Source organism: Lonchura striata, chromosome 1A, assembly GCF_050655825.1.
Source record: "Lonchura striata isolate lonStrDom1 chromosome 1A, ASM5065582v1, whole genome shotgun sequence".
Lineage (NCBI taxonomy): Eukaryota > Metazoa > Chordata > Aves > Passeriformes > Estrildidae > Lonchura > Lonchura striata.
In genome coordinates this window covers 24623909-24647525 of record NC_140741.1, presented here as the reverse complement: position 1 = coordinate 24647525, position 23617 = coordinate 24623909, and the positions used below count along the sequence as shown (strand labels likewise).

At 41.4% G+C, this 23617-nt stretch overlaps 2 protein-coding genes across 2 annotated transcripts; both read left to right on the top strand.

The window, feature by feature from the left end:
* BPIFC (BPI fold containing family C) lies at nucleotides 1-9804 on the top strand. The gene is given in 10 exon segments (XM_085568265.1): nucleotides 1-256; nucleotides 1073-1133; nucleotides 2043-2134; nucleotides 4324-4497; nucleotides 5131-5188; nucleotides 6439-6602; nucleotides 7160-7228; nucleotides 7821-7862; nucleotides 8692-8755; nucleotides 9526-9804. Coding segments are annotated over 10 exon segments (987 nt in total). The 5' UTR covers nucleotides 1-145; the 3' UTR covers nucleotides 9678-9804.
* A 2570-nt stretch (nucleotides 9805-12374) lies between these two features.
* On the top strand, nucleotides 12375-22115 carry RTCB (RNA 2',3'-cyclic phosphate and 5'-OH ligase). Its single transcript, XM_021554001.3, has 12 exons — nucleotides 12375-12486; nucleotides 12574-12652; nucleotides 13104-13171; nucleotides 14304-14403; nucleotides 15485-15641; nucleotides 16257-16413; nucleotides 17348-17507; nucleotides 17827-18002; nucleotides 18469-18657; nucleotides 19121-19231; nucleotides 19915-20034; nucleotides 21063-22115. Exons 1-12 carry the CDS (start codon nucleotides 12394-12396, stop codon nucleotides 21168-21170), a joined length of 1518 nt encoding a protein of 505 aa, XP_021409676.1. The 5' UTR covers nucleotides 12375-12393; the 3' UTR covers nucleotides 21171-22115.
* The last annotated feature ends 1502 nt before the right edge of the window (nucleotides 22116-23617 follow it).

Below are 23617 nucleotides of genomic sequence, written 5' to 3'. Positions count from 1 at the left end.
TGAGATACATAGTGTTGAAATTATAATTTTTTAAATGGTGGCTCTCTGACAGTTTTTACATTTCAAAAAGCTCCCATGTGTACTAGAATATAATACTAAGAGGCCATTAAATTCATGTTCTGCAGAAATATCTGATCTCCTCTTAATGACCATAGTACTTGACCCATTAATTGCCTTCTTCCTTCCCTCTAACTTCCTGGATAACTTCTTTATCAAGTATCTGAAGAAACCCATTCACAGGGGCTTGGTCACTAATGTAAGCCTTTCACATTGTGTAGGGGAGGGGTGTAAGGAGGACAGCATTCACAAGTCAGTGCTGTGAACGTGGCAAAGGAAGAATTAGAAAAATAATCCTGTAATAGTCCTATTCTGGTCTGATCAGCACAGTCATCATTTTGCCAGGAAGAAATTATTCCAGAAAAAGTGACAGGTTCATAGTCAAGATACTGACACAGATACATTCAGTCAAGGCAGCAGTAGGGATGGAAAATGCTGTTATTTTTCCATTCCAATGCAGAATAAATCCCTGTCTGTGTACATACAAGCATCCTGGGGCTTGGGTCATTTTTATGCTAGGCAGAAAAAACATCTACTGAGCGACACAGAGAGAAATTATAGTATATCAACTGATAGTATGACATTTCAGCTTCATCGTGGCAAAGGGGTCAGTAGTTCTGGTGACAGCCTCCCAGGGCCACTGAGAGGAAACGGAGCTTGAGATGGCTGTCATTCTGTCCAGGGATAGATCTTAAGGGTCTTTTCCAACCTAAATGACTCCACGATTCTGGACCAGTATAATATTTGTCCTTGCACTATTAAAGGCTGTGGTTTTGTCACCCCCACCAGGCTGCCTCTGGAAACTTCCCTCCTTTTTTTTGCAGCTGTGAATACAACATGCTTACACTGCACCAAGCAGAAACACTGGGGATCCAGTTAGCTGAAGAGAAGACAGATTAGGTGTTTTGATAAACAAATGCTGAATGTGAGTCGTGCAGCAGAAAGATCTGACATGGAAGAGGTGCTTATACAGCCACGCTAATCAGGCCATAACTTGAGAGTGCTTTTATTGTAGTCATGTCCCAACAGCAGAGCTTGGATCCAGTTGATAGATGGAGACCTCTGATCACTGAATGGTGAGTCATTAGTGGTACCTTTTCCTTCTGTTTTCTCTCTTCCGATCAGTGGAATTCTGCCGCTTCCTTAACATTAGCTGCTTAGCAATTTCTCCATGAGTGATATGAATCCCTCTGCTCCATCTGCTCCCTTGCATACAGAACCACAGTTAAATAAAGGCTGGGCTATTTGTGCAAAAAAATATGTGTTTCTAAGAGCCAAGGACTTGGTAGCAATTCTCAACTTGCAAATGTGGCAGTGTGCCCTTCTGTTGTGAGAAATGCCACTTTGAGGCCACACAGTGCTGATGCTGAGGCAGTTTTCCCATACCATGCTCAAAGTCCTCCTGCACACACAGCACTTTACAAGCTGAAGCCTGTTCTCCTAGCCTGCCTGGAAATTAAGTTTTATTTGCCTATTTATCAGACTTGCCAGAGACAAAATGAAAAAGCTCCTTTGCAAAAACCTTCTCACTTGAACCACTTTGGGTTAGATTTGCAGGCATTTAAGACACCCCAAGTGCTGGTCAGATACCTTATGCATAACACAGGTATCTAAGCAGATCAGGCACCCTCCTGTACTTGCAAGTTACAGGTACTTGGGATGCTCGTAAAACTATTGACAAGAAATCCCAACACCTCCTTATGCCCTGAGGCAATGACATGGCCATCTCCTTTTTTGGGTTAGACCAAACTTACTTTCCACAATGAGAAAACAATAGACAAATTAGAGAAGGTGCTTTACAGAAAGTCTCAATAGAAATATCAAATCTTAGGTCAGAATGCATGTTAGGAGGTCCCTGGTTGTGTTTTCCCCTACTCTCTGGAATAATTTGTGACATTCTCTTTCAGAAACTTAGTTTTAAGCATACATAAAATTATTTCTGTGGTTTTTGTAATATTCTGTGTCTTATTCTACCACCCTTACAGCTGCAAAGCAGATTGATGATTTGGTTGAAGTAGACTATTCCTTAAGTGGCTTGTCAGCAGTATTCCAACCATTTATTGATCTGGACTTAAAGGCACTTGCCTGTAGTGCTGTTTGCCTACACTGCTGTGGGGTCCATTATTCTATGAGACACATTTATAAGATGACTGTGATTGTTACTCTGAACATAAAGGCTCACTATCTTGGAAGACAGACATTTCAAAGCATTATTGCATTTGTTACGGTAATACTTTGTAACAATACTGTTGTGAAATGAATTATTTAAAAGCCACATCCTTTTCTTTAAACTGCTGTTGAGTTGGTTGTAAAAAATAGAGAGTAGTTAAAGTTGACTAAACCAGATAGAAGAAAAGAGAAAGAGGAAAGGAAAGGAAAGGAAAGGAAAGGAAAGGAAAGGAAAGGAAAGGAAAGGAAAGGAAAGGAAAGGAAAGGAAAGGAAAGGAAAGGAAAGGAAAGGAAAGGAAAGGAAAGGAAAGGAAAGGAAAGGAAAGGAAAGGAAAGGAAAGGAAAGGAAAGGAAAGGAAAGGAAAGGAAAGGAAAGGAAAGGAAAGGAAAGGAAAGGAAAGGAAAGGAAAGGAAAGGAAAGGAAAGGAAAGGAAAGGAAAGGAAAGGAAAGGAAAGGAAAGGAAAGGAAAGGAAAGGAAAGGAAAGGAAAGGAAAGGAAAGGGAAAGGAAAGGAAAAAGTTATTAAACCTCATCTTTCTCTCTGTTGATTAATAGCTGGGACTTCATTGTTCAGTCAGAGCAATATTTCTATACGTGTGACTAACTAGATATGTTGACATGTGACTAACTAGATATGTTGTCTGATGTCAGATGAAAGAGGTGAAGAAAGAGCACTAATATCAGAGCAAGTATTAAGCCCCTAGCTTCTTCAATGGGAAGGCAGAAGACTCTTTCAAAAGCATGGGAGACCAAGGAATGTTTCAGAGTCTGAGGACTTGAAAGTTTATTTCAAATTAAGAAAAAAAATCTCTTTATGTACTGAAACTAAAATCTGACTAGTTCCTGATTCTAAAATGACTTCACTGTTATTCTGTAAAAGGTGATTTGATTGAAGGTGGTTGTCATTATTATAGTATCTGAGATCCTTAATTACGTTTAAGCTGCCTTGTGCTTGGTGCTGTACAAAGGCCAAATGAAAAGATAGTCTTGTCACAAAGATCCTATAAATTAAGTAGTAAAAAATGGACAATAGGGAAATAAGAGAGGTGAAAACCAAAAGGAACAAACATTAGCATCTGCTTGTGTGGTAGACACTAGTCTTAGCACACCAGCTCTGCAGCTGCTGTCAAACTCTTCTGAGTATTGCAGCAGCTAGATTTTAAGCAGGGACTTGAGTCAGACTAAAGATGTAAAATCATGGCTGTTCCAAGAGCTACTGTCCAATATAAGTGGGGAAATATACAAAGACTAGCAAATCCAGCAAGTGAGGATTGAATGGAGAGGTCACCAACTGTGATTCAGCACTTTGTAAGCATTTTGATAGTCCTTAAAAGGCAGCAGGAACATTAGAGCTAGATGAGAAAATAAAGACAGACAAAATACATTTGAGATTAAACAGAAACAGAACTAATAGAATGGACATAAAAAAACTTTAACCTTTAAATGTCTTCATCTCTTTCTGTCAATTTTACTTTTTTGTATCATTTGGATGCATTTGGAAGTATTAGATTTGCAAGGCTTGGCCAATATGGTGGGTAATGCAGAATACAACAGAGGCATTTTAGGTCTGTGCCTTTTATCTGCACAAGTTATCAACTTGATTCTGATTACAGAATACAGTGCTGATTTTGACCAAGAAAGACCTCTGGTTTTACAGATCAATTTTGTAATTGAGGCATTGGTTAGTTCTTAAGCAGCAGTTCTCAGATTTAAATTCCTGGAGATAAAGAAAGGAGAAAGTAAGGCTTTTCAAAAAGGAGGACCACTAGTCACATTCTTCATGCAATATTTAGACCCTTAATTTAGAGGGTGATCTGAGGTGGCAGACTGTCCTCGGTAGGTGACCAGTATCACAAAAGACAAATCTTGGGCCTCATCTGTGAAGATGTCCAAATGCTGGAACTTGCCTTCACCACCTGCTTGACAGCACCGAGTCTTCATGCACTACTACAAAGCATTCATATTAATTTATATACCAAATGAATAGCTGGGGCAAAGTCAAGGAAAGTAGCATTCATTGTCTGCAGTCATGGTAAAGTTATATTTTTACTCTAGTTTGTTTTTGGTTTTTTTTTAATCTCTGACAATAACTTTTAGGGCATAGTCTTCCCAGCTGGAAACTATTCTGACTCTTCCTATGTGGCAGCTTCCTTCACAATCCCAGACCAAAGTGACTCCATGCTGTACCTTGCCCTCTCTGAGTATTTCTTTCAGATGTCCCCATTTGCTTACTACACCGCAGGGGCCTTCAACATGATCGTTGCAGAGGAGGTGAGCAGGAACAGAGGAATGGGGTCAGAATGGCTCAGTTAGGGCTTTGACCTGCCAGATGTCAGTATGTGGCCATAGAAAGCTCTCAGATGGTCTGTAGAGTCCTGAGACAGTAGATTATAAATACCAGGGTATTGTTATTCTCTTTCCCTTACCCTCTATATAGATGCTACAGGCCACAGCCAGGCATGCCAAGTTCCACTGAGCCAAGAACCAAATACTGCCAACGTTGTTACAAAAGATAAGGGGTTTGTAGACCTGAGGCACAGACTTCTCTAACAGGGACAAGGGATCAACTCTGGAGAATTTTGCAGCCTCAGTGGCTGTTTTCTGAGGGATCTTCTTAGAATTAAAATACTACAGGGGCCTTGTAAGCACAGCATATGTCAAAGCACAGCATCTGTGGCTTGGAGACTGAAGCCCAAACTATAACGACGTTAAGAATTTGCTTTCTGAGGGTTTATTTTTGTCATGTATTAATGGGAAGCTGCTTCAAGTGTACTGAGAATATTTCTGACAGGCAAAAAAATCAAAGATGCATTGAAATGACTGTAATAATGCATTTAGAGAAAAGCTTTCCATGAAGGTCAAATCTGGTAACTCATTTGTTTTGTCTTTTATTTTTTCCTTCAGACTTGCAGCTATTTTAATATAAACACAGAGATATTTAGCAGTATCATCCCTGAATTGAGTATCATTACTTTCACAAAGTCTTAGGGAAGCCACCCAGTGTGGCTGTCAAGACACCTCACTACTGGTGTATGCCAAAGGCTTATAGGGGCTCCTGCACTGGAGAAGTGGGCACGTGCACCTTGTAACATCAGAGCAGATGGGCCTTGTCACTTCCCAGCCCATGATGAGTTGAATGACTTGCACTGTTACCAAACACAATCTTGGCCCATAACCTTGCACATCAATCTTTTCTCCAGGCACCGTGCCCAAGCCACAGCTGTTCCTACCTAAAATCAGCTCCATGCAGGAAAAAGCTTCCAGTCATGAGCCCTGCTTTGAGAGACATCTAAGAGCAGTCTCAGCTAAGAAAAATTGCTTTTCTCCTCCCCAAGCCTGCATAATTCTCTTTACTTTACTGCTGGCCTGTGACTGATGAGCAGAAAACCTAGGAAGGGACCATGTGCAGGAAAATGAGCTAACAGATGGACAGGAAATGTTACATCCTATGGAACAGACAAGGCAGATGCACAGGATTTACATTTATTTTAGGTGAAGGAGATGAATATAACAGGACAGAGAATATGAGCATGCATGGCTTCCACCAGCCTTCTGAGACACGATGAGAAACCAAAAATGAGCTGAGGATGGGTGAAATCAGACTAATAGTTCCAAGTACTTCACATTCTTGTTTGTTTCCAAGATGTTATTAAGTTTCTTCCTCAGAAATATAAGAATTCTCCAAGGGTAGTCATGTATAATGTTCTCCGTAAAAAGCCATGAGCATTAATGTGAATATTCCCCCCTCCCCCCCCCCACCCCGTTTTGAATATTGAACTTTGTTATATATTTTTATATTTGTGTATTCACTCTTCAGGCAATGAGCAGAGTGAGGTTCCTCTGAGGACAGTTCAGAGGAGGAACACATCTCCTGAGATGGGTGAATTTCAAAGTGAATGAGCTCTTTTATTGTGTGACTAAATACCACATTCAGAGTCCATTTATATCCTCTGTTCATTTAATTTCAAGTGTTTAATTTCTCTTGAAATAATATAGAAAAATTTGTATTCCTCAAATGGAAGGAACTTTTCACCGCATTCCTTTATTTCCTTTATTTCCTGCTTACCTGAAAGAATCTTATGTTAGCAGCTATCTTTAACCTCATCATAAGGAAATACTTCAAAATTATTGCTTCAAAAGTGAGAAAATGCTGTGTTCTGATCCGTTCTATGAGAACGGATCTTTTTCTTTGTCCTTGAATCTTACAGGTAGAGAAATGTTCAGCACCCTACCCAGTGATGTTGAAGCTAATGTCTACTGAAATCCCTATCATCAGCTTACAGCGGGATTCCTTCACAGTAAAGACTCAGGGCTCCGTGGAGGTGTTGGCCATTCTGCCAGACTCAACCACCCGGTTTCTGTTCATACTGAAGACAGTAAGTGCACAAACAAGCTGACATTTAACTTAGGGTTAAATCTCTTTCTTCCTTCCTTCTTCTAAAACTCTGTACAAGAATCAAAAAAAAAAAAAAAAAAAAAAAAGCCAAATTTCTGATACATAAACATGCAGGTTCCTCTTAGTCACAGGTGTAGGCATGATCTCAACTAACCTAATATGACACTTCCACGGCAAAGAACATTTTCTTACAGATGGACAAAAATCCCAACATAAAGTGGCTCTGATTATAAGCAAGGTTTTGTTCTCTGGAATGACAGTTCTGCAAGTATGAGTCATGCCTCTTGGCATCTTGTTCATGACTTTGATTAATCACATCTCATTACCCCCATTTCAGCTCTTGTCAGTGCCATCCAAATAAACATTTGGATGTTTACTGACATTTACTGTGTGTAGCCTTGCAATGAGAAACTTACATTTACCTAGAACAGTTTCCATGCATTACTGGAAAGATGGTATTTATGTATTAGTGACCAATTCACAGGAAGGGTCCTGGGGTTTTTATGTCTGGTAATCCATGGTTTCTTTATTCTGCAGGCAGACAACACCAGCATTCCTCTGAACATATTTGATCAGAAATTGATGGGCTCGCTATGTTTGAACAGGTAATCCAACCTGGGATGAAAAAGAGTTCCTTTGGAAAACAATGTTAGCAATCCCAACATTAGTAGTTCAGACATATGACCAGATAACTATAAATTTCTTTTGCTGGCAAATTCACCTGCATTAGTTTCCTCTTAATCTGGTGGCACTTGTACAGCTTAGAGGAGGTAGGAAGCTTTTCTCTAACAAGAACAATGGCCCCATGGGACTTCTCACCAGTGGACTGCTGCAGGGAAGTGGTCTAACAGGACTTCCCTTCTTTTTACATCTACTCTCCCCTCTGAGCTAAATAAACTAAGCACGCAGGGCAGTTTTGATGACCATAAATCATCTGAGAGTTTCCCTCTTCACTTTCCAGCTGGCACTCAAATTGCTGGCTGCAGCCCTTCTAGCACACTCTTGCATGGATGCTCAGCAATGCACCAAGAAAACCACATCTTTATATAGCAGTATGCAGTGTGTGAAAATGCTTTAAAAAAATCTCTTTTCAGATGCTTCTTAAGGCCTGGAGCTCTACAGCAGTGATTGTACAGTTTTTAGAATAACTGTGTTTATCTTTTCTCAGTGACTCCTCTGGTTTCATTTCTCTCCAGTTCTCCAGTTATCCCCAGCCCACTCCAATGTTGGATCTTTTGAGGTAAGTGGGTAGTTGAAGCATATAGAAAATGCAAACCAAGAATATTAGTGATATCAAGGCTAAAGAGTAAGCAGCTAAATTTTATCTTTATTTCTAAATCATTTGGCTTCATTCCCAAGTGGCTCTCTTCCTGTCTTCTGGCAGCCACCTCTCCATTCTGGACTTAAAAGTGAATTCTTTGGGGTAAGCTAGTGCTGTGCAAATGAGACATTCTGTAGTTGCCCTGGCTGCAGTTAGCAGAGATCTCTTGAATTATCAGGGTGAAGCAGAGGTGAGCTGACCTGTAGCAGCAGAGCAGAGCAGAGCACCATCCAAGGGTCACAGGGATGGCTGAGGCACGGGCACTCCCTGGGTGCTCATCAAGGTGCTCAGAGTTCTGGCAAGGACAGAGAGTCAAGATATTTCCCTCAGTTGCCTGAAATAGTGCAGTTGCAGCCTTGCAGGGGAAAACCCTGCCCCCATGCCCCCACAGAGAGTAATTTCTTTCTCAGTATAATCAATCCATTCTGAGTAGCTGAGGAGAAAGGATTAGAACCGTTCTGGTCCTGCTTTCCTATTGGTGATAAATTATCTCATAAATAAAGCAAATAGACTGTTTTAAATTAAAGTGTTGGCCAACCATAATGAAATGCATTTGCGTTTTGCATCTCACTTCCTTTGCATCATTCCAAAACCTTAAGATCTAAAGTTCACTTGAGTTTATGACTCGTTGAGGCCAAAAGAGAACTGGAAGTTGACTAAGAGCCTACTAACTCCACCCAGGATTAGGGAACGACACTCTACCACCATCAGGAAATGATGGCTAACTCAGTTTTCTTGTCTGTGGTAGGTCTTGCTTCTGGAGAACATCCTATCTTATATTTTACAGACTGAAGTAATTCCATCGGCTAATGGTAAGGCTGTATTTCAAAGTATCAGCTAAAAAGCTTCCAGCAGAATGGGTTATTCTAGGAACATCTGCTGACTTTTTGATTAAGTTGTCAGCTCCCATTAACTTGGAATGGAAAATGACCATCAGCCAGTAAGCAGTGGAAGGCAAAGATTGTAGGGGTGTAAGTGCTTTCTCTCACTGTTCTGCAAAAATGGCAAAAATTGCTAGGAAAGTAAAAATTTATCTGCCTTCATCTCAGTCTAGGTGGTCCTGATGCATCAGGAAGAAAAACAAAATCTCTCATCTGCACACCTGCTTGAGACCACTATATGTGAAATGTATTCCTTTTTATTAGACCAGAACAGAGATTTTGCCTCTCATGAATCTTATTTGAGGCCCTGGAGGGACATACAGCTTTGTGTCAGCCCTCTATACTGGGATGAACATCATCTTCTTCAGCTAATGGATACAAATGGGAACAGGTTCTAATGATGGTAGAGCTGTATTAACAATCCCTCAGGGATCATTAGGGACAAATTACTCAGTATGTAATGTGTTGAACACAAAATCCTTGGTTTGGCTGCAACACTCTGCCAAGAGAGAAGCACTTGTAATTCTTTCTTCCTATTGGTAAATGAGCATCTTAGCAACCTCCCAGGCTTGCTTGTGAAAACTAAGAGGCTAATTGTTATAAATTACCTACAAGTCTCTGGATAAACATTGTTGTTGATGGGCAAGTGTTTATTATCTTTCTAATGCATACCTACATCATTGTTTGTTTCTTTTTTAAAGCTAAACTATCAAAAGGATTTCCTCTTCCCAATCTGGCCAATGTTACCTTGACAAGACCTCACATTACAATTGTACAGGTGAGATTTTCCTTTATGAAAGTTTATCTCTATTTTTCCTTTTTTTTCCCCAAGGTATTTATTTACCTTCTATAGTGCCAGAAATTTGCTGTATTTGATCTACTTAACTAGTAAAAATGTGTTTAAAATGAGATCTCTAATTATGGTAAAATTCTATTAGAAACAAACATATATTTCTCTGAGAGGAAAAGTTAGAACTGAATATATAACTATGATGTGATCAAATGTACAGATTTTTCAGCCTTGCGAGTTTCAATTCAGTGTAAAAACAGGTTTGACATTGTTCAAGTTTGGCCAATCACATCAAATTAGAGTTACTGCTATCTCACAGTCTTGTTGAGTACTTGGAATATGAGAGGGAGAAGAATTCAGTTTTGTGCACATAGGATGCCCGTATTTTATTAATAACTGGTGATAATGACTGAGCCTAGTAGTCAAAAGTAGCTAGTGAAAGCGGTCAGAAAATACTTTTTTGCCTTCTGGTTATCCTTCTCCAAAACTAGCCCTTAGTGTGAGCATACAGAATGTTGCTAAGTAACCAGTCAGTACAAAGACATTGCTGACAAATTAATGCCCAGAAAATGAGTAAACCTTCTGCATTTCTCTACTTGCTTAACAACTTCTCAAGGATATTTTCAGTTTTTTGGAAGTTTTTCTTTGCAGAGACTCCTAAATCTTTGCTAGCGGTTAAGCACAAAACACAACTCAGGAAATTAAATGCAAAGGTGGTTTTAAATTGCTCTTTGCCTCCCACATACCTGGTTCCCTACAAACTATAATTGCTCGGAGACTGCTTTCAGCGGCACCTACAGACTAATAGTGAATGAAGGATTTTAGTGATTCTGCAGTGCCCATTCCCCCCTCACATTCTCTAACCAGTCTCCTCATCAGTAACAAGGAATGAGAGAAAACACAGAATTGCTATGCCCTACCAAAATGACTAAGATTCCCATCTAAAAGCTAGAGGTCAGGCTCTAGTTCTAGAGTTTCCACTTCCAGTCCCAGTCTGATGGCTATGGTCAATAAGAAAAACAATTCTTAGTTTTCATAGACAGGCTGGATGGTGCTTTGAGCTACCTGATCTAGTGTAAGGTGTCTCTGCCCATGGCAGGGAGGATGGAACTGGATGGTCTTTAAGGTCACTTCCAACCCCACCCATTCTGTGATTTATAACTGTGATGAACTGTTCTCTGCAGGCTCATTGCTCTGTATGTGCTGACAGAGGGGGAAGCTTTAAGGACAAGTTTAGATTATATGGCTAATTCTTAAGTGGCGCAAATTAGGTAAAAAAATAATCCCACCTTGTGATGTCTGCCTAGTTGCCTCAAGGTTCAGATGAACCTTCCTGAGTAGGTTGTATGATCTTTAGATTCCCTTCTGTCACTAACATGGTACAAAGGGATAGCACACAGGAAAAGATGGAGCTCTTTTGCAAAGTTCAAAGGACAGAGATGAATAAAACTTGTTACTTCCAAGGCTCAGCTCTTCTCAGTAGATTTTTGGACCTTAAACACCAGGATCAATTTGAAATTAAGAAACCCCAAAATAAAATGTTCATTTTAATTCATAGTATGTCCATGACTGTCCTTCTCCCCACAGGGATATGTGTTTTGACTGATGCCACTACAAACACTAAAGGAGAAGAGAGACCACTTGTTAAGAATGAACTTCAAATCAAGTCAATAATGTGACTCTGAAGACTAAACACTGTCCAGTTCTGCTGAAATGTTTAACTTGAGCTCTGACAACCCCCATCCTGGTAGGGGGCAAGAGGGGGTGCTAGGAATCAAAAAGAGCTGATTAAGTGGTTAGCTGGTTCAATGGTGGTAACAAGCAGACCCAAAAGAGAACATGTAACACATGATTGACATTTATTTATTCTATAGTTTAACTGATGCAAAGATGTTTTTAAGATTAATGACTCTTTTGAAATACAATTTTGTCTATACGCTTCCAGAAGGATTCTATAATCTCTTAAAATTAAGAAAAGTACATTGTCAAAATGCTGCTAGGGCAGATACAGCTGCTAATATCTTTCTACTGTAACAAGCTTAAACACTTCCCTTCTGCACATCATGCATGAAGTAGGGAGTGAGCCCTCTCCAGAACTGTGGAACTGACAACTGCCCCAGTTACAATGGGAACTAAAATCTTTGCAGTGGCTTAACATAAATCTTAAGATGCAGAACAGGACCTGAGGCAATGACACTACTGCTCTCCATCTCTCCCTGTGACTCTTCAAATCTTGTGCTTCTTTTGTGCTGTTTAGCTAGGTTAGATACATTTAACTCCTTCAGTGTTTCTCGCTAAGTCCTCTAAAGCTAATTGACGTCTTCGTCTGAATTGAAAGTTAGATACTTTTCTTACTTCCCATGGATATATTATCCTAGCCTCTCTCTTTCTCCTCCTTTCTTGGTACTTTATTAGCATGCAAATGTGACCACAGTTCTGCAGAGGGCCACGCCAGCCCTGCAGTGCATAGGTGCTTGTGCTTTGGCCAAACCTGGACGGGGAGCGGTTCTCGCCTCCCCAACACCTAGCAGGAAACCATCAGCGATGGGGTGCAGGCAGCTTTTGCCTGCCCCGCCTAAACACCCCACGGGCCAAAGCTACTCTGCCCCGGGGGTCAGCACGCACAGGCCCTTCTAAAAAATACTTGGGGTTTTCCCACAGACGGACGGAGGCAGGGCTGAGGGAGGAGGTTTGAGCCTCGGCGGCTCCTGTGCGCTGCTGCCGCCGCGGCCGCGTCAGTTCCTGCCGCCGGGATCCGCCGAGCCGGAGCGCCGCCGCCATGAGCCGCAGCTACAACGATGAGCTGCAGTACCTGGACAAGATCGACAAGAACTGCTGGCGGATCAAGAAGGGCTTCGTGCCGAACATGCGTGTGCGTGGGAGGGGGCCGGGGTGCCCGGGTCGGGGTAAGGGGCGCGGGGTCCGAGCGGAGCCGGGCGGCTGACTGCTGTCCCCGCAGGTGGAGGGCGTTTTCTACGTGAACGACCCGCTGGAGAAGCTGATGTTCGAGGAGCTGCGCAACGCCTGCCGCGGCGGAGGTGGGTCCGGCGGGGAGCGGACACCCCGGGGGTGACACAGAACCAGGCGGGTTGGGAAAGATCCCTGCGATCATCGGCTCCACCGCCGTGGCACTTCGTGCTCCGTCCATCCTTTCCCTGAACGCTTCCAGGGACGCTGACTCCGCTACCTCCCTAGGCAGCTCATTCCAATGTGTAATCACCCTTTTCACGAAGAAATTACTCCTAATATCCAGCCTAAACCTCTCTTGGCACAACTTAAAGCTGTCCTGTCGGCCCGCACGTCTGCCCAGGGCGCAGCAGGCAGCGGGTGGGCAGCGGGACATCGCGCCGTGCTCTTTGTACCCGACTAGAAGTCTTGTTGGTGGCCAGCTTCTTTTTGCCAGTGTTTTAAACAGCCTCTTTAGAAAGTGTTTCATTGTGATTATTATGGTAAATTATCAGATTACTTTTTTTAAAAAATCTTTTTCAGGTGCGGGTGGCTTCTTGCCTGCTATGAAACAGATTGGGAATGTGGCTGCATTGCCTGGCATTGTTCACGTGAGTGTCTGCTTTGAAAATCTGATATTTTTCTGTTCCCATTTGCCTGAAATTACTGCATTCAAAATGGAAACTCTCTCATGAGAAGTGGTGTGGACCAAAATTCTTCTCAAGGCAGTGTGTGTGCCTCAGTAAGGAGTGCTTGCAATGGCAGGCTGAAAAACAAAGTTGTCAGAGAGGGAGGTAGCCACTTATTTCATTGCTTGTCTTTTGACACAGAGCTTTTCATGCTGTTTTAACTACCTTCTTGAGCCACCTTTCCCCACTGTTCACACAAACTGCTTGTTGGTTTTGAATTGCCTTTGCTCTGGATTACATGGACAAGTGTGGAGAGAGCAGGAGGTGGTACTGTTGTCTGTACTATTGTTACAGGCTTCATGTGAATAGTGAGACTTCATATGCATTCAACACTGCCTTCCCTCATCCTGTGCCTTTTTGGAAGCAAAGCATCAGATAAAATGATGCAGGAGGAAAATGCTTACCTGTGACTCTTTTCAAGAAGTGCGAAGTACAATGTGGAAATATTCATTTTCACATTCAATATTGCATATAGTAATAAGTAACAAATAACAGAATTTTTTTACTTGTCTCTTTTGGCAGAAGTTTTGAATTTATGGATGCAGGAAAAGGCAGACCATAATGCTGTTAAATGACTTAGGGGTCAGGCCAAAATGGAGTAAGGTAGAATAGTAACAACCTTCTAAAATGGGAATTTTGGCTGGTAGTTTGTAGAAGAGATGTTACAATCATCTACATATTCAGATCTTAACTTTTTAACTCCAAACGAAGAAGGATTTCTTGGTGATGGTAAGGAGAGGCAGAAGAAGCAAAGATGCCATTCAAAAGTACTGTTCACTTCAGTGTGTGGTAGCATTTTAATAGATACTGAAAAGTTCTAGTTTCTGGGTGTCACAGGGTGTTTGTTTCAGAGATCTGCTCTGGTTTTTTTGACAGTCCTGTAAGTGCAGGAGATTAGATCCTCACCTGAGTTAATGTGTTCACCTATATCTGAACATCCATTCCCTTTTTGGTAGATTTGTTCACAAATGTGACTACCACTACCACAAGGCAAAGTATAACCAAGGCGACTCTGCAGCATCGAGTTTCATAAAGCTTTAAAATTGCCTTTCAGAGATCAATAGGCCTTCCAGATGTCCATTCTGGCTATGGATTTGCTATTGGCAACATGGCTGCCTTTGATATGAGTGATCCTGAGGCAGTGGTTTCACCAGGTAAGGATGACTGACTCAACCTGCTTTGAGAAATACCTTTGAGAAATACTTTTCAAAATGACAGGACTTTACAGTACTTTGCATTCAGAAAAAAAGCAAAAAATATGATAATTATAGGGAGTTAAGAGGTGCTTAATTCTTGCACTTAGAATCTTTATTCTTTATGAAGCAGGTAGTTACACTGAGAACAGCTAAACAGTACAGGAAGAATTGTCCTTGTTTGGAGCTTAGCTTGTGATGTCCCTTAGTTTTGAAGTCTTTGACCTTGGAGTTTCATCAGATTGATAAAGAACTGACTGATTCCTTTGAGTAGTTTGAAAACATCTTTTGAGGATATTTCTGCGCTTAAAACATGACCATACCGTATGTCTGTCTTTTTAGTAAACACTTAGATCTTTGGTTACTGACAGTCTGAAGCTTGTGTGGTTGTCATGAATGATAATACCTATGTTTCAGTTTTGCTTTGATCAGGTCAGGTGTTCCTGATTGACTCAGACCCAAGGTCTCTTAGTTTGGTATCTCTGCTCTAACATTAGTAATACCAGAACCTTCATACTAAAGGTGGTATGGTTATCTTTTACATTTGGCGTTGTCTTAAAGAATTTATTATTATAAATAGTAAGGGTTAAGCAAAATACAAATAACTGAAGTTTAGTATTCCTTGTAAGTATTTATTACTTTTTACAACTATTTATTATTTATTCTAGTGAGATTAAAAAAAAAAAATTACTTTTGGCAGTTGCTTTCAAGAACATTTTACGTCAGGGAGCCAATTCTCAGATCTGTCACTTTTCTTCTGACCTTAGGCAGCAGAAGAGGAACATTCTCTCTCCTTTCTATGGGCAGTGTGTTTTATAACTGTGTCCATTTCTCTTTGTCAACTTGCTGGGGTTACTTTGTAAATGGAGAGCTCTGTAGGCAATCGTACAGCTGTGTCTTGAAGTCTGAGGCTTCATGTAGGTCTGTTAAAATGAAGCTTAATGCAGTTCTACTTTTTCTTCCCCACTATTGTCACAGGAAAAGGAGTGAGATTACAGTCTTGAGTACATGTTCCCTGACATGGCTTTTTCTCCACTTGTAGGTGGTGTTGGCTTTGACATCAACTGTGGTGTCCGCTTGCTGCGGACAAATTTGGATGAAAGTGATGTACAGCCTGTGAAAGAGCAGCTCGCCCAGGCTATGTTTGACCATATTCCTGTTGGTGTCGGCTCCAAAGGTGTCATCCCCATGAATGCCAAGTAAGAGAATGACTTTGTGCACACATCACTAGAGAGGACATCTCTGTTGTTGTTTTTTTTTTTTTTTTTTGATGCAAGATTTGTCAGTGGGAGACTTAAGAAAGGAAAAGTAATTCTAAAATGCTTTCTGTTCTTTCTGCATATGTGCCTTACCTGGACTGACATAATCATCAAAGCACAGTCAGCTCTTTCTTCCCCCATTTAAACCCCTTAAAGGTTCTTGCTGGGTTCTCATTTCTTCTGAAAATTTCTATGAACAAAAAGGTATTTTTTAAAACAGATGAGAAATAGGATTATAGATAGAAAATAGGATGTTTTTCAACCAGCAAAGAGGAAAAAATGATGATGTACCAAAAGTTAATATATTTGTAGAGCTTGATTTTCATGAGGTATTAAGAAACTGGACTTGTTAGGAGAGCTGGGGGCTGACTATAGCATAATAGAATAATATAGGTTGGATGGGATCTTTTGAGGTCATCTTATCCAACTCCTTATGGGAAGGATCTAAATGTAAAGGTAGGGCTAACAAAAAAGGGCATCAAGTTGCTTAAGGCCATATCCAGTGGAGTTTTGAGTATATCCAAGGATAATCATCTTATGTGTTGATGATTGCAGGGATTTGGAAGAGGCACTGGAGATGGGTGTGGACTGGTCTCTCCGAGAGGGCTATGCCTGGGCAGAGGACAAGGAGCACTGTGAGGAATATGGAAGAATGCTACAGGCTGACCCCAACAAAGTTTCTTCAAGGGCAAAGAAAAGGGGCCTGCCTCAGGTAATGTTATGTTTCAGGGAGGCTGTGCCGGCTCACAGGGTTCGAATATAAATGTTAGAGTGTTGTTCTCTAATTCTGTGTCTTTTCTTGAAACTCTCTAACATTTCTGGGCAGGGGGAAAGGTGAGATGGTGAGGTCAGTTCTGAATAATTCTTGACAGAGCTGCAACAGAGGAGAATAATACTGGGTTTACCCAAGGTCCCTGGTGCCATCAGGTTTTCATCTGTTAACATCTGGTACTGGAAGTTACATTGGGTGGCATTTCCACATCCAGATGTATTTTGTTTTGAAGAGATAGGCAAGTTAGTGTTCAACTTTCATCTGTATTTGCTTAGCAAGTTAATAGCAGGGCAAGAAAAGATAAAATAATAAATGGAAGTAGCTCATAACTGAATCACAACTTAAGAGTTGAATTTCATTTCTATGTATGGTGTCTCACTGCTGTGTGGAACAATTTGAGATGGCTATACTAATGGCACATTTGTAAAGCTTTCTTGTATCTTGGTAGTAATTGATATTATTCTTCATTAATTGAGGTAGTGCAAAATTAGAGCATTTTAACCCCAAAATAGCAGTCATCTGTTACAGAATTGAAAAAAAATTGGCTTTGAAATTAAATATCTTGTTGTAATCTACTGAACATCTACTTAACAAGATGTTGTAACTTCTTTATGAAGTGGCAGCACAGTCTATATATAGATCCTCTTGTTTAATCACAGTCTTGTTCCAACAGCATAGGGAGTTACAAATTTGAACAAAAAGGAAAGTGTGTTCTGCTTCCTTTCAGTTTACATGGGAATATTTTTTCCCCAAAAAAAACCTTTTCTAAATCCAAAACCTTGCTGTAGCAATGTGTCCTGTTGCCGTAGCTCTCCCCTGTGCTCCCAAAGGCTGCTTTCCTGGTCCTGTCTGATCAGTGTGTTGTGATTGGCAGCTGGGGACCCTGGGAGCTGGAAATCATTACGCCGAGATTCAGGTGGTGGATGAGATTTACAACGAATATGCTGCCAAGAAAATGGGCATTGACCACAAAGGGCAGGTGTGCGTGATGATCCACAGTGGAAGCAGAGGCCTGGGCCACCAGGTTGCCACAGGTATGATCTGACTGGTGTAGCTACCTGGGGCAAACTGCTCAGCATGGTCTTGTCACTGACAGCAAACTCCAACACCAAAGAGCATTTTTTACAGTGAATTGCTGAGAGCATCCTGAATTGCTTGGTCAGGTGTAATCTGTTTGCAAACAGTTGATAATGTTCTGCCACAGATTTGCTTTTGCATTTGAGAAATAGCCTTGAGCTTGACCATTGGACAGATGAGTTCAGTTTTAGGATATAAATTACAGATACCCCTGTTAATCTCAAAGACTGCAGCAAAATTAAGAAGTCACTTAGACTTACTGTGTTTATTTCCCAGATGCACTGGTGGCTATGGAGAAAGCTATGAAACGGGACAAAATCATAGTGAATGATCGCCAGCTGGCATGTGCCAGGATTGCCTCTGCAGAGGGACAGGATTACCTGAAGGGAATGGCAGCTGCTGGCAACTATGCCTGGGTTAACCGCTCTTCCATGACTTTCCTAACACGACAGGTAGGAGCAGAGTTGTCTCTGATGCAGGTATTTTTCCTGCTTCATCTCAGACATAGAGAACAAAGAGTAGTTGCGCTATTTAACTTAATTTCATTTTTATGTTTCTTAATTTTTTTTTTCCTGGGGAGAGTTGCACAAAGCTGCAGTCTTGCCAATCTATCCAAAGCCTCTCAACATCACTGGATTGTATTTGGCAGAAGCTGCTTGAGCAGTATTTTTGAAAATGCCTTGAGCTGGAAAAAGAAGATGCAAGAAAACTGGGGGTTTTGTTGCTAAAGCCAGCTTTTCAGAGTTGCACAAATTTGCTTAATTGATATCTGACTGAATTACAACAGGAAGCTGCCAGTGGGCAGAGAAACAATCTGTGCAGTCCAATTCTGTCATTCTCAACACTGTTGTATTCTGTTCCCCTGTGGCTGAATTGTGATGATCTTGTATCTCACATCCTGATTTGCTGTCTTTTTAGGCCTTCGCCAAAGTCTTCAACACAACGCCAGATGACCTTGACATGCACGTTATCTATGACGTGTCTCACAACATTGCCAAAGTGGAGCAGCACGTCGTGGATGGAAAGGAGAGGACTCTGCTGGTGCACAGAAAGGGATCAACCAGAGCCTTCCCTCCTCACCATCCTCTTATTGCTGTTGATTATCAAGTAAGTTTAGCTTTGGGAGAAGGAAATAGAGAATTCTGGATTAATCAGACAATTTTAGGGTCCCTAACAGATACCTAAATTCTGTGAGTTAATTTTTTAAGGTAGCAGCACTGAAACCCTGGTGGGATTGCAGTATTCAGCTTGTGTGTGTGTGTTAGATCTTTGAGACACTGAGCTCCACACCCAAAATGGTTGGAAGAACATGAAAGGGAAGAAGTCCTTTATGGACTTTAGGATTCAGTGGTTTGCCTTGTCTGTCTGCTGGACACTAGGCTTTTGATCTACTGGTCTGCATCTTTCAGTGCATTTAGTTTTCTAGAATCCTTGGCACCTGAGACAGCCAGGGATGCTCTCAAGGAATGCTAATCTGACTTCCTTTTCTGGAGACACAGTTCCTCTCAGACTTTTATTAAGGATAAGATTTTTCAGCTTTTTCTTATGAATGAATTCTTTGCATCCACAGCTGACTGGACAGCCTGTATTGATTGGTGGCACAATGGGCACCTGTAGCTATGTCCTCACTGGCACAGAGCAAGGCATGACTGAGACCTTTGGAACTACTTGCCATGGAGCTGTAAGTCCAGAAGTTATTTCAGGGATGAGACTGTAATGCAGAGAACAAAGTTGTTGAAGGGTCATCCAATGTGTGATTCCTCTGTTGGTCAATACAAGCAGAGAGTAGCCTTGCCAGTAGTCCCTGTCCAGGAGAACCGCAAGGTAGAAGTGTTTGTCTCTTACTGAGTAGCTGAGATTACTTCTGCAGAAAATCTAGGGGATACTGCTTTTTATAAGTCGGATGTTAGGATGAAGATGTGGAGAATAAGCTTCTTTTACAAAATTTGGTACCTCTGAACTAACGAGGGTGGTTAACTGGGCTGAGGCTGCCTATATATAAAACTTCTTAGTATTTAGAGGGCATTTCCTCCTTTGTTATTCATAGTGTGAGACAATGATTGAGGAAGGGAAGCATCTTCCAGTAAATTCCAAGTCCTGAATACTGTTTGGTTTGGGTAAAAAGACATTTGTAGACGAGTGTGTTACACAAATGTAACTTTCCTAGCCATCATACCAGAGGTGTGATTTGTAGGAGCCTGTGATCTGAAGGCCAAATTAATTTCCTGTGTTGGGGTTTACTGTAGTCTGTGCTCTCAGTCATTCTGTGTTTGCTTCTAATGCAGTAATGGGTTTTTTGATATGAAAGAGTTTTGTTTTTCCAAACTGCTACAAAAAACAGAACTAACAAAACTGTTGGCCTAGGGTCGTGCACTGTCTCGAGCCAAATCTCGGCGTAACTTGGACTTCCAGGACGTACTGGACAAACTGGCTGACATGGGCATTGCCATCCGTGTTGCTTCTCCCAAACTGGTCATGGAAGAAGTGAGTTTAGTACTTCATTATTGTAGAAGAAAAAGGGGGTCTTGCTCCTTGGCTGAATGACCCTCCCTGACCTGATTTTTTTGCAGTGCTTAGCAATTGCCAGTACTCTAAATATGCAGCTTGTGTGATTTCTGATAGAGCTGTCAAATTTTTTGGAAAATTATATGAAGCGTTCTCTATCCTAAAAGCATGCTGAAAGGGAAGATGCCTGATTGACAGGATTTGGGGTGGTATGTTTTTTTCTTCTGCCTGGTGATACGGATAATTGTTATCTTTATGTGAGCATCTACAAAAGTAGCTATGTTTTATGGATTTTCTTCTTGAATTATGTTCTCCCTGCTTTAAATTTACCTTACACTGCAGCTTTTATGTAGATTAGAAGCATCTTGAAAGATCATCCTTTAAGACGAGCTCCTGTATTTGCTCAAGAAGAGAACTGAATGGTCAGAGAACTTTGAATATTATGACTTCCAGTTCCTCTGCATTAACACTGAGCATGCCTTTTCTGTTCAGAACCTCACTCATAAAAGTATTACTCATTTGGCACCATGCTTTTTTGGGTGCTGGTGTTATATGAATATGTTGATCACATTAAAGTCTGTATTATAAGAGCAGCTTCCTCATCAGAACAGGGGCCAGAGGTGGAAACTCTAGAGTTAAACCTTGACTGCTGTCACTAAGGAGCTGTGAAGATAAAATTTAAAGGCTACCTGTAAAGAAGAAGTTGGAGTCACTTCCTACTAGATAATGAGGCTTGCCATTCTAACATGCTAGGGCACTCATTATCTGAAAAACTGGATTAAAATAATTAATATTTTATTTGAAATATGATGAGAGGTTATTTAGAAAGCTAAGTGTCTTACAGATTTTTTAGATACATAAGGTGGACAGATTCTCAAAATGTTCACCTACTTCTACACCCTCCATTTATATGGTTATTTTTGTGAAGAGTGGATTTCAAAAGCGTACACCTCACTTCCTGTGACTATTAGTTGTTTATAGTTTTTTTCTTTTTTCCCCCCCTCCAGGCACCAGAGTCTTACAAGAACGTGACTGATGTGGTTAACACCTGCCATGAAGCTGGCATCAGCAAGAAAGCTATTAAACTGAGACCTATTGCTGTTATAAAAGGCTAGGAGCCGACAAGGCACCCATGTCTCCAGGCCTTACACAAAACTGACTAGAATTATCATCTTCCCACACCTCTTGGACGCTGTAGGATGCTCAAATATCACATTCCTGTTCTGGAAACACAACAGCTGAGGATACACCTATTTTTAACCACTCCTAGCCATAATGAATGCCCCTCCTTGTTACATGGTGTTCTTTTCTTGTGAGGACGGGGCAAAGAAATAAGTAAGTCTTGGTTTTTATATGCAGTCCTTCTTCCATTTCCCTTCTCAGGCAAGACTTCAGACCTACCTGAGTAGTCACTAAGTGCTGTGCTGCAAGACCACCTCCATCAGTGAAGGTGGTGTATGGACCAGAGCTGCTGTCACCACACCTGAGTGCCTGGAGCTCTTTCTGCATGTGGAAGTACTCTGATAGACAGGGTAATGCACTTGTGGGCAGGGAGAGGCTGTCCTGCAGGTGCCTTTATGCACAGTCTGTACTGTGACATGTTTTGTGGTAATTGGGTAGGAAATCTGGAGTTGCGAGTAGTCTGCTCAGGTTGAGAGGAGCTAGCTAGTTTGAGAGAGAGTCTTACCCCAGCCTCTCCCATTTAACACAGCACCTGGTGAACTTGGCTCAGGACAAGTAGGCATTCCACAGTCTTCTGGAAAAGCTGAGCAAACTTGAGTATGTTGCCTTGAGAGGTTTTGTTTGCCTAGTAAAAGCTGTAACTTAGGGATGTCCTAATCCAACATTTTAAAAAATTCTAAGCATGTGAAAGTTGGGTTGGGTAATGCTGTTCACTGTGCCCCACGGCTCTGATTTTAGGGAGCCCAATTTCAGGGTCAGGCTCAATGTGATGGGACTTAGTATGTTTCTTTTACATTCATTAACCAAGGCTGGAGGGAAAGCTGACCACCCCACTGGATCATTTTGGGGAATTACAATAAAATGGGAAGATGAACGTGGCAGTGTATCTGTGTCATGTTTATTCCGTGCACTTGAAAGCAGACAACAGACATTTCATCCGTACACGGGCTTGAAACACGTTGCGTTTTGTGACTTGGATCTTGCAAAGAATGTGCAGATGGCAGAAATCTTGCAGGACACAAGGAGGGCAGTGCAGTGCTGTTTTCCCAGCTCGGTTTTGACAGGAGTGTGATGGCTGTGACCTGTCCTTGCCGGCCGTGCCGACCCTGGCCTCGCTGGACAGGGGATGGCGCCTGCCTGCAAGGTGGGATGCCGGCACAGGAGGGCAGCTGCAGGGAACAGCGCCCCAGAGCAAGAGTGGAGCCCTGCCAAGGACTCGTGTAGGGGAGCAGATAGTGATTGATGGGCTGCAGTGCCTTTGATGAAACATCCCCTTAAGTGCAGGATCTTAGAAGGCATAATGGTATTTCACTGTTGTAATCGCTTTGTTCTTAAGGGGTTTTTTAGGTTCAAATACTGTGTTTGTGCAGGTTCAGAAGCAGCACCTGTACTTACAGGCACTGCTGTGAGTTCTTGTGGGTCTGAACTTACAGCTTCTTGTTTTCCCCTCCTTTCGTCAATGGAAGAGCTCCAGATTGCCATTTCAGAGGTCTGAAACACACTTGCTGAATTTAAAACAAAAATCATTTCATGGAGAAATGTGAATTAGCTGCCAGTGACTGAAAGAAAAATTGGTCTCAAATCTTCTGCAGAAGTCTATGTTCCCTTCAGAAGTTTCTGTCTATAAATACTTCTGGTTTTTTTGATGTGGAATGTAAGGGAACTTTTAAAAAAATCACATTTAAAAATAAGCATTTCACAAACATAATTTTCCTTTCAACTTCTACTTACCCTTACCATTAAGGGACAAATTTATTTTTTCACAAGGAGAAATCATGAGTACCGTAGAGATGCTGTCATATGGATGGGATATATGCCTTAAGTTCTCTGATCATCAGTGTTTATGCATTAGCATTCAATAAGAGCTGTCAATTTTGGTTTCCTATTACAAAGCTGATATTAGTTTTTGTTATATGTTGTGCTACATGAAGTCAAATGCTAGTTTCCTAACCACCTGAAAAAGAAAGGAAAAATATAAAATGTTTCCCAGTTCTTTCTTTGAACCAGGACTCTTTTTCCAGTTCAAGTCTATCTTTTTTTTCTGCAAATAGTGTTGTCCACCAACTTCTTTTTATTCTGCATTTTGAAAAATGAGTTATAAGAAGTGTTAGGTAGAGAAGGCATGCAGTATTAAATACAGGTGGATCTGCAGGAGCATTTTGGCAATGCCAAAGAACCAGTGTGATTGTTGAGCCATCTCTTCTTCCATGGAATATTACTGAGAACTCTGAAATACCTGTTGATGATGCACTTTCCTCCCCAAAAGACTGAAAAAGCCTTAGTGAGTGTTAGGGCCTTTTTTCCTTGGGATACCACAGTTAGGGAATCTGGTCTACATCTACCCTTGGAACTGCTGCACACTTCTGTCCAACCACAGGCG

Coding starts and splice junctions, on each gene's coding strand:
- RTCB (XM_021554001.3), top strand. CDS start 12,394: ATGAGCCGCAGCTACAACGATGAGCTGCAGTACCTGGACAAGATCGAC. Junction 12,487..12,573: donor GCTTCGTGCCGAACATGCGT/GTGCGTGGGAGG, acceptor CTGTCCCCGCAG/GTGGAGGGCGTTTTCTACGT. Junction 20,035..21,062: donor CCAAACTGGTCATGGAAGAA/GTGAGTTTAGTA, acceptor CCCCCCCTCCAG/GCACCAGAGTCTTACAAGAA.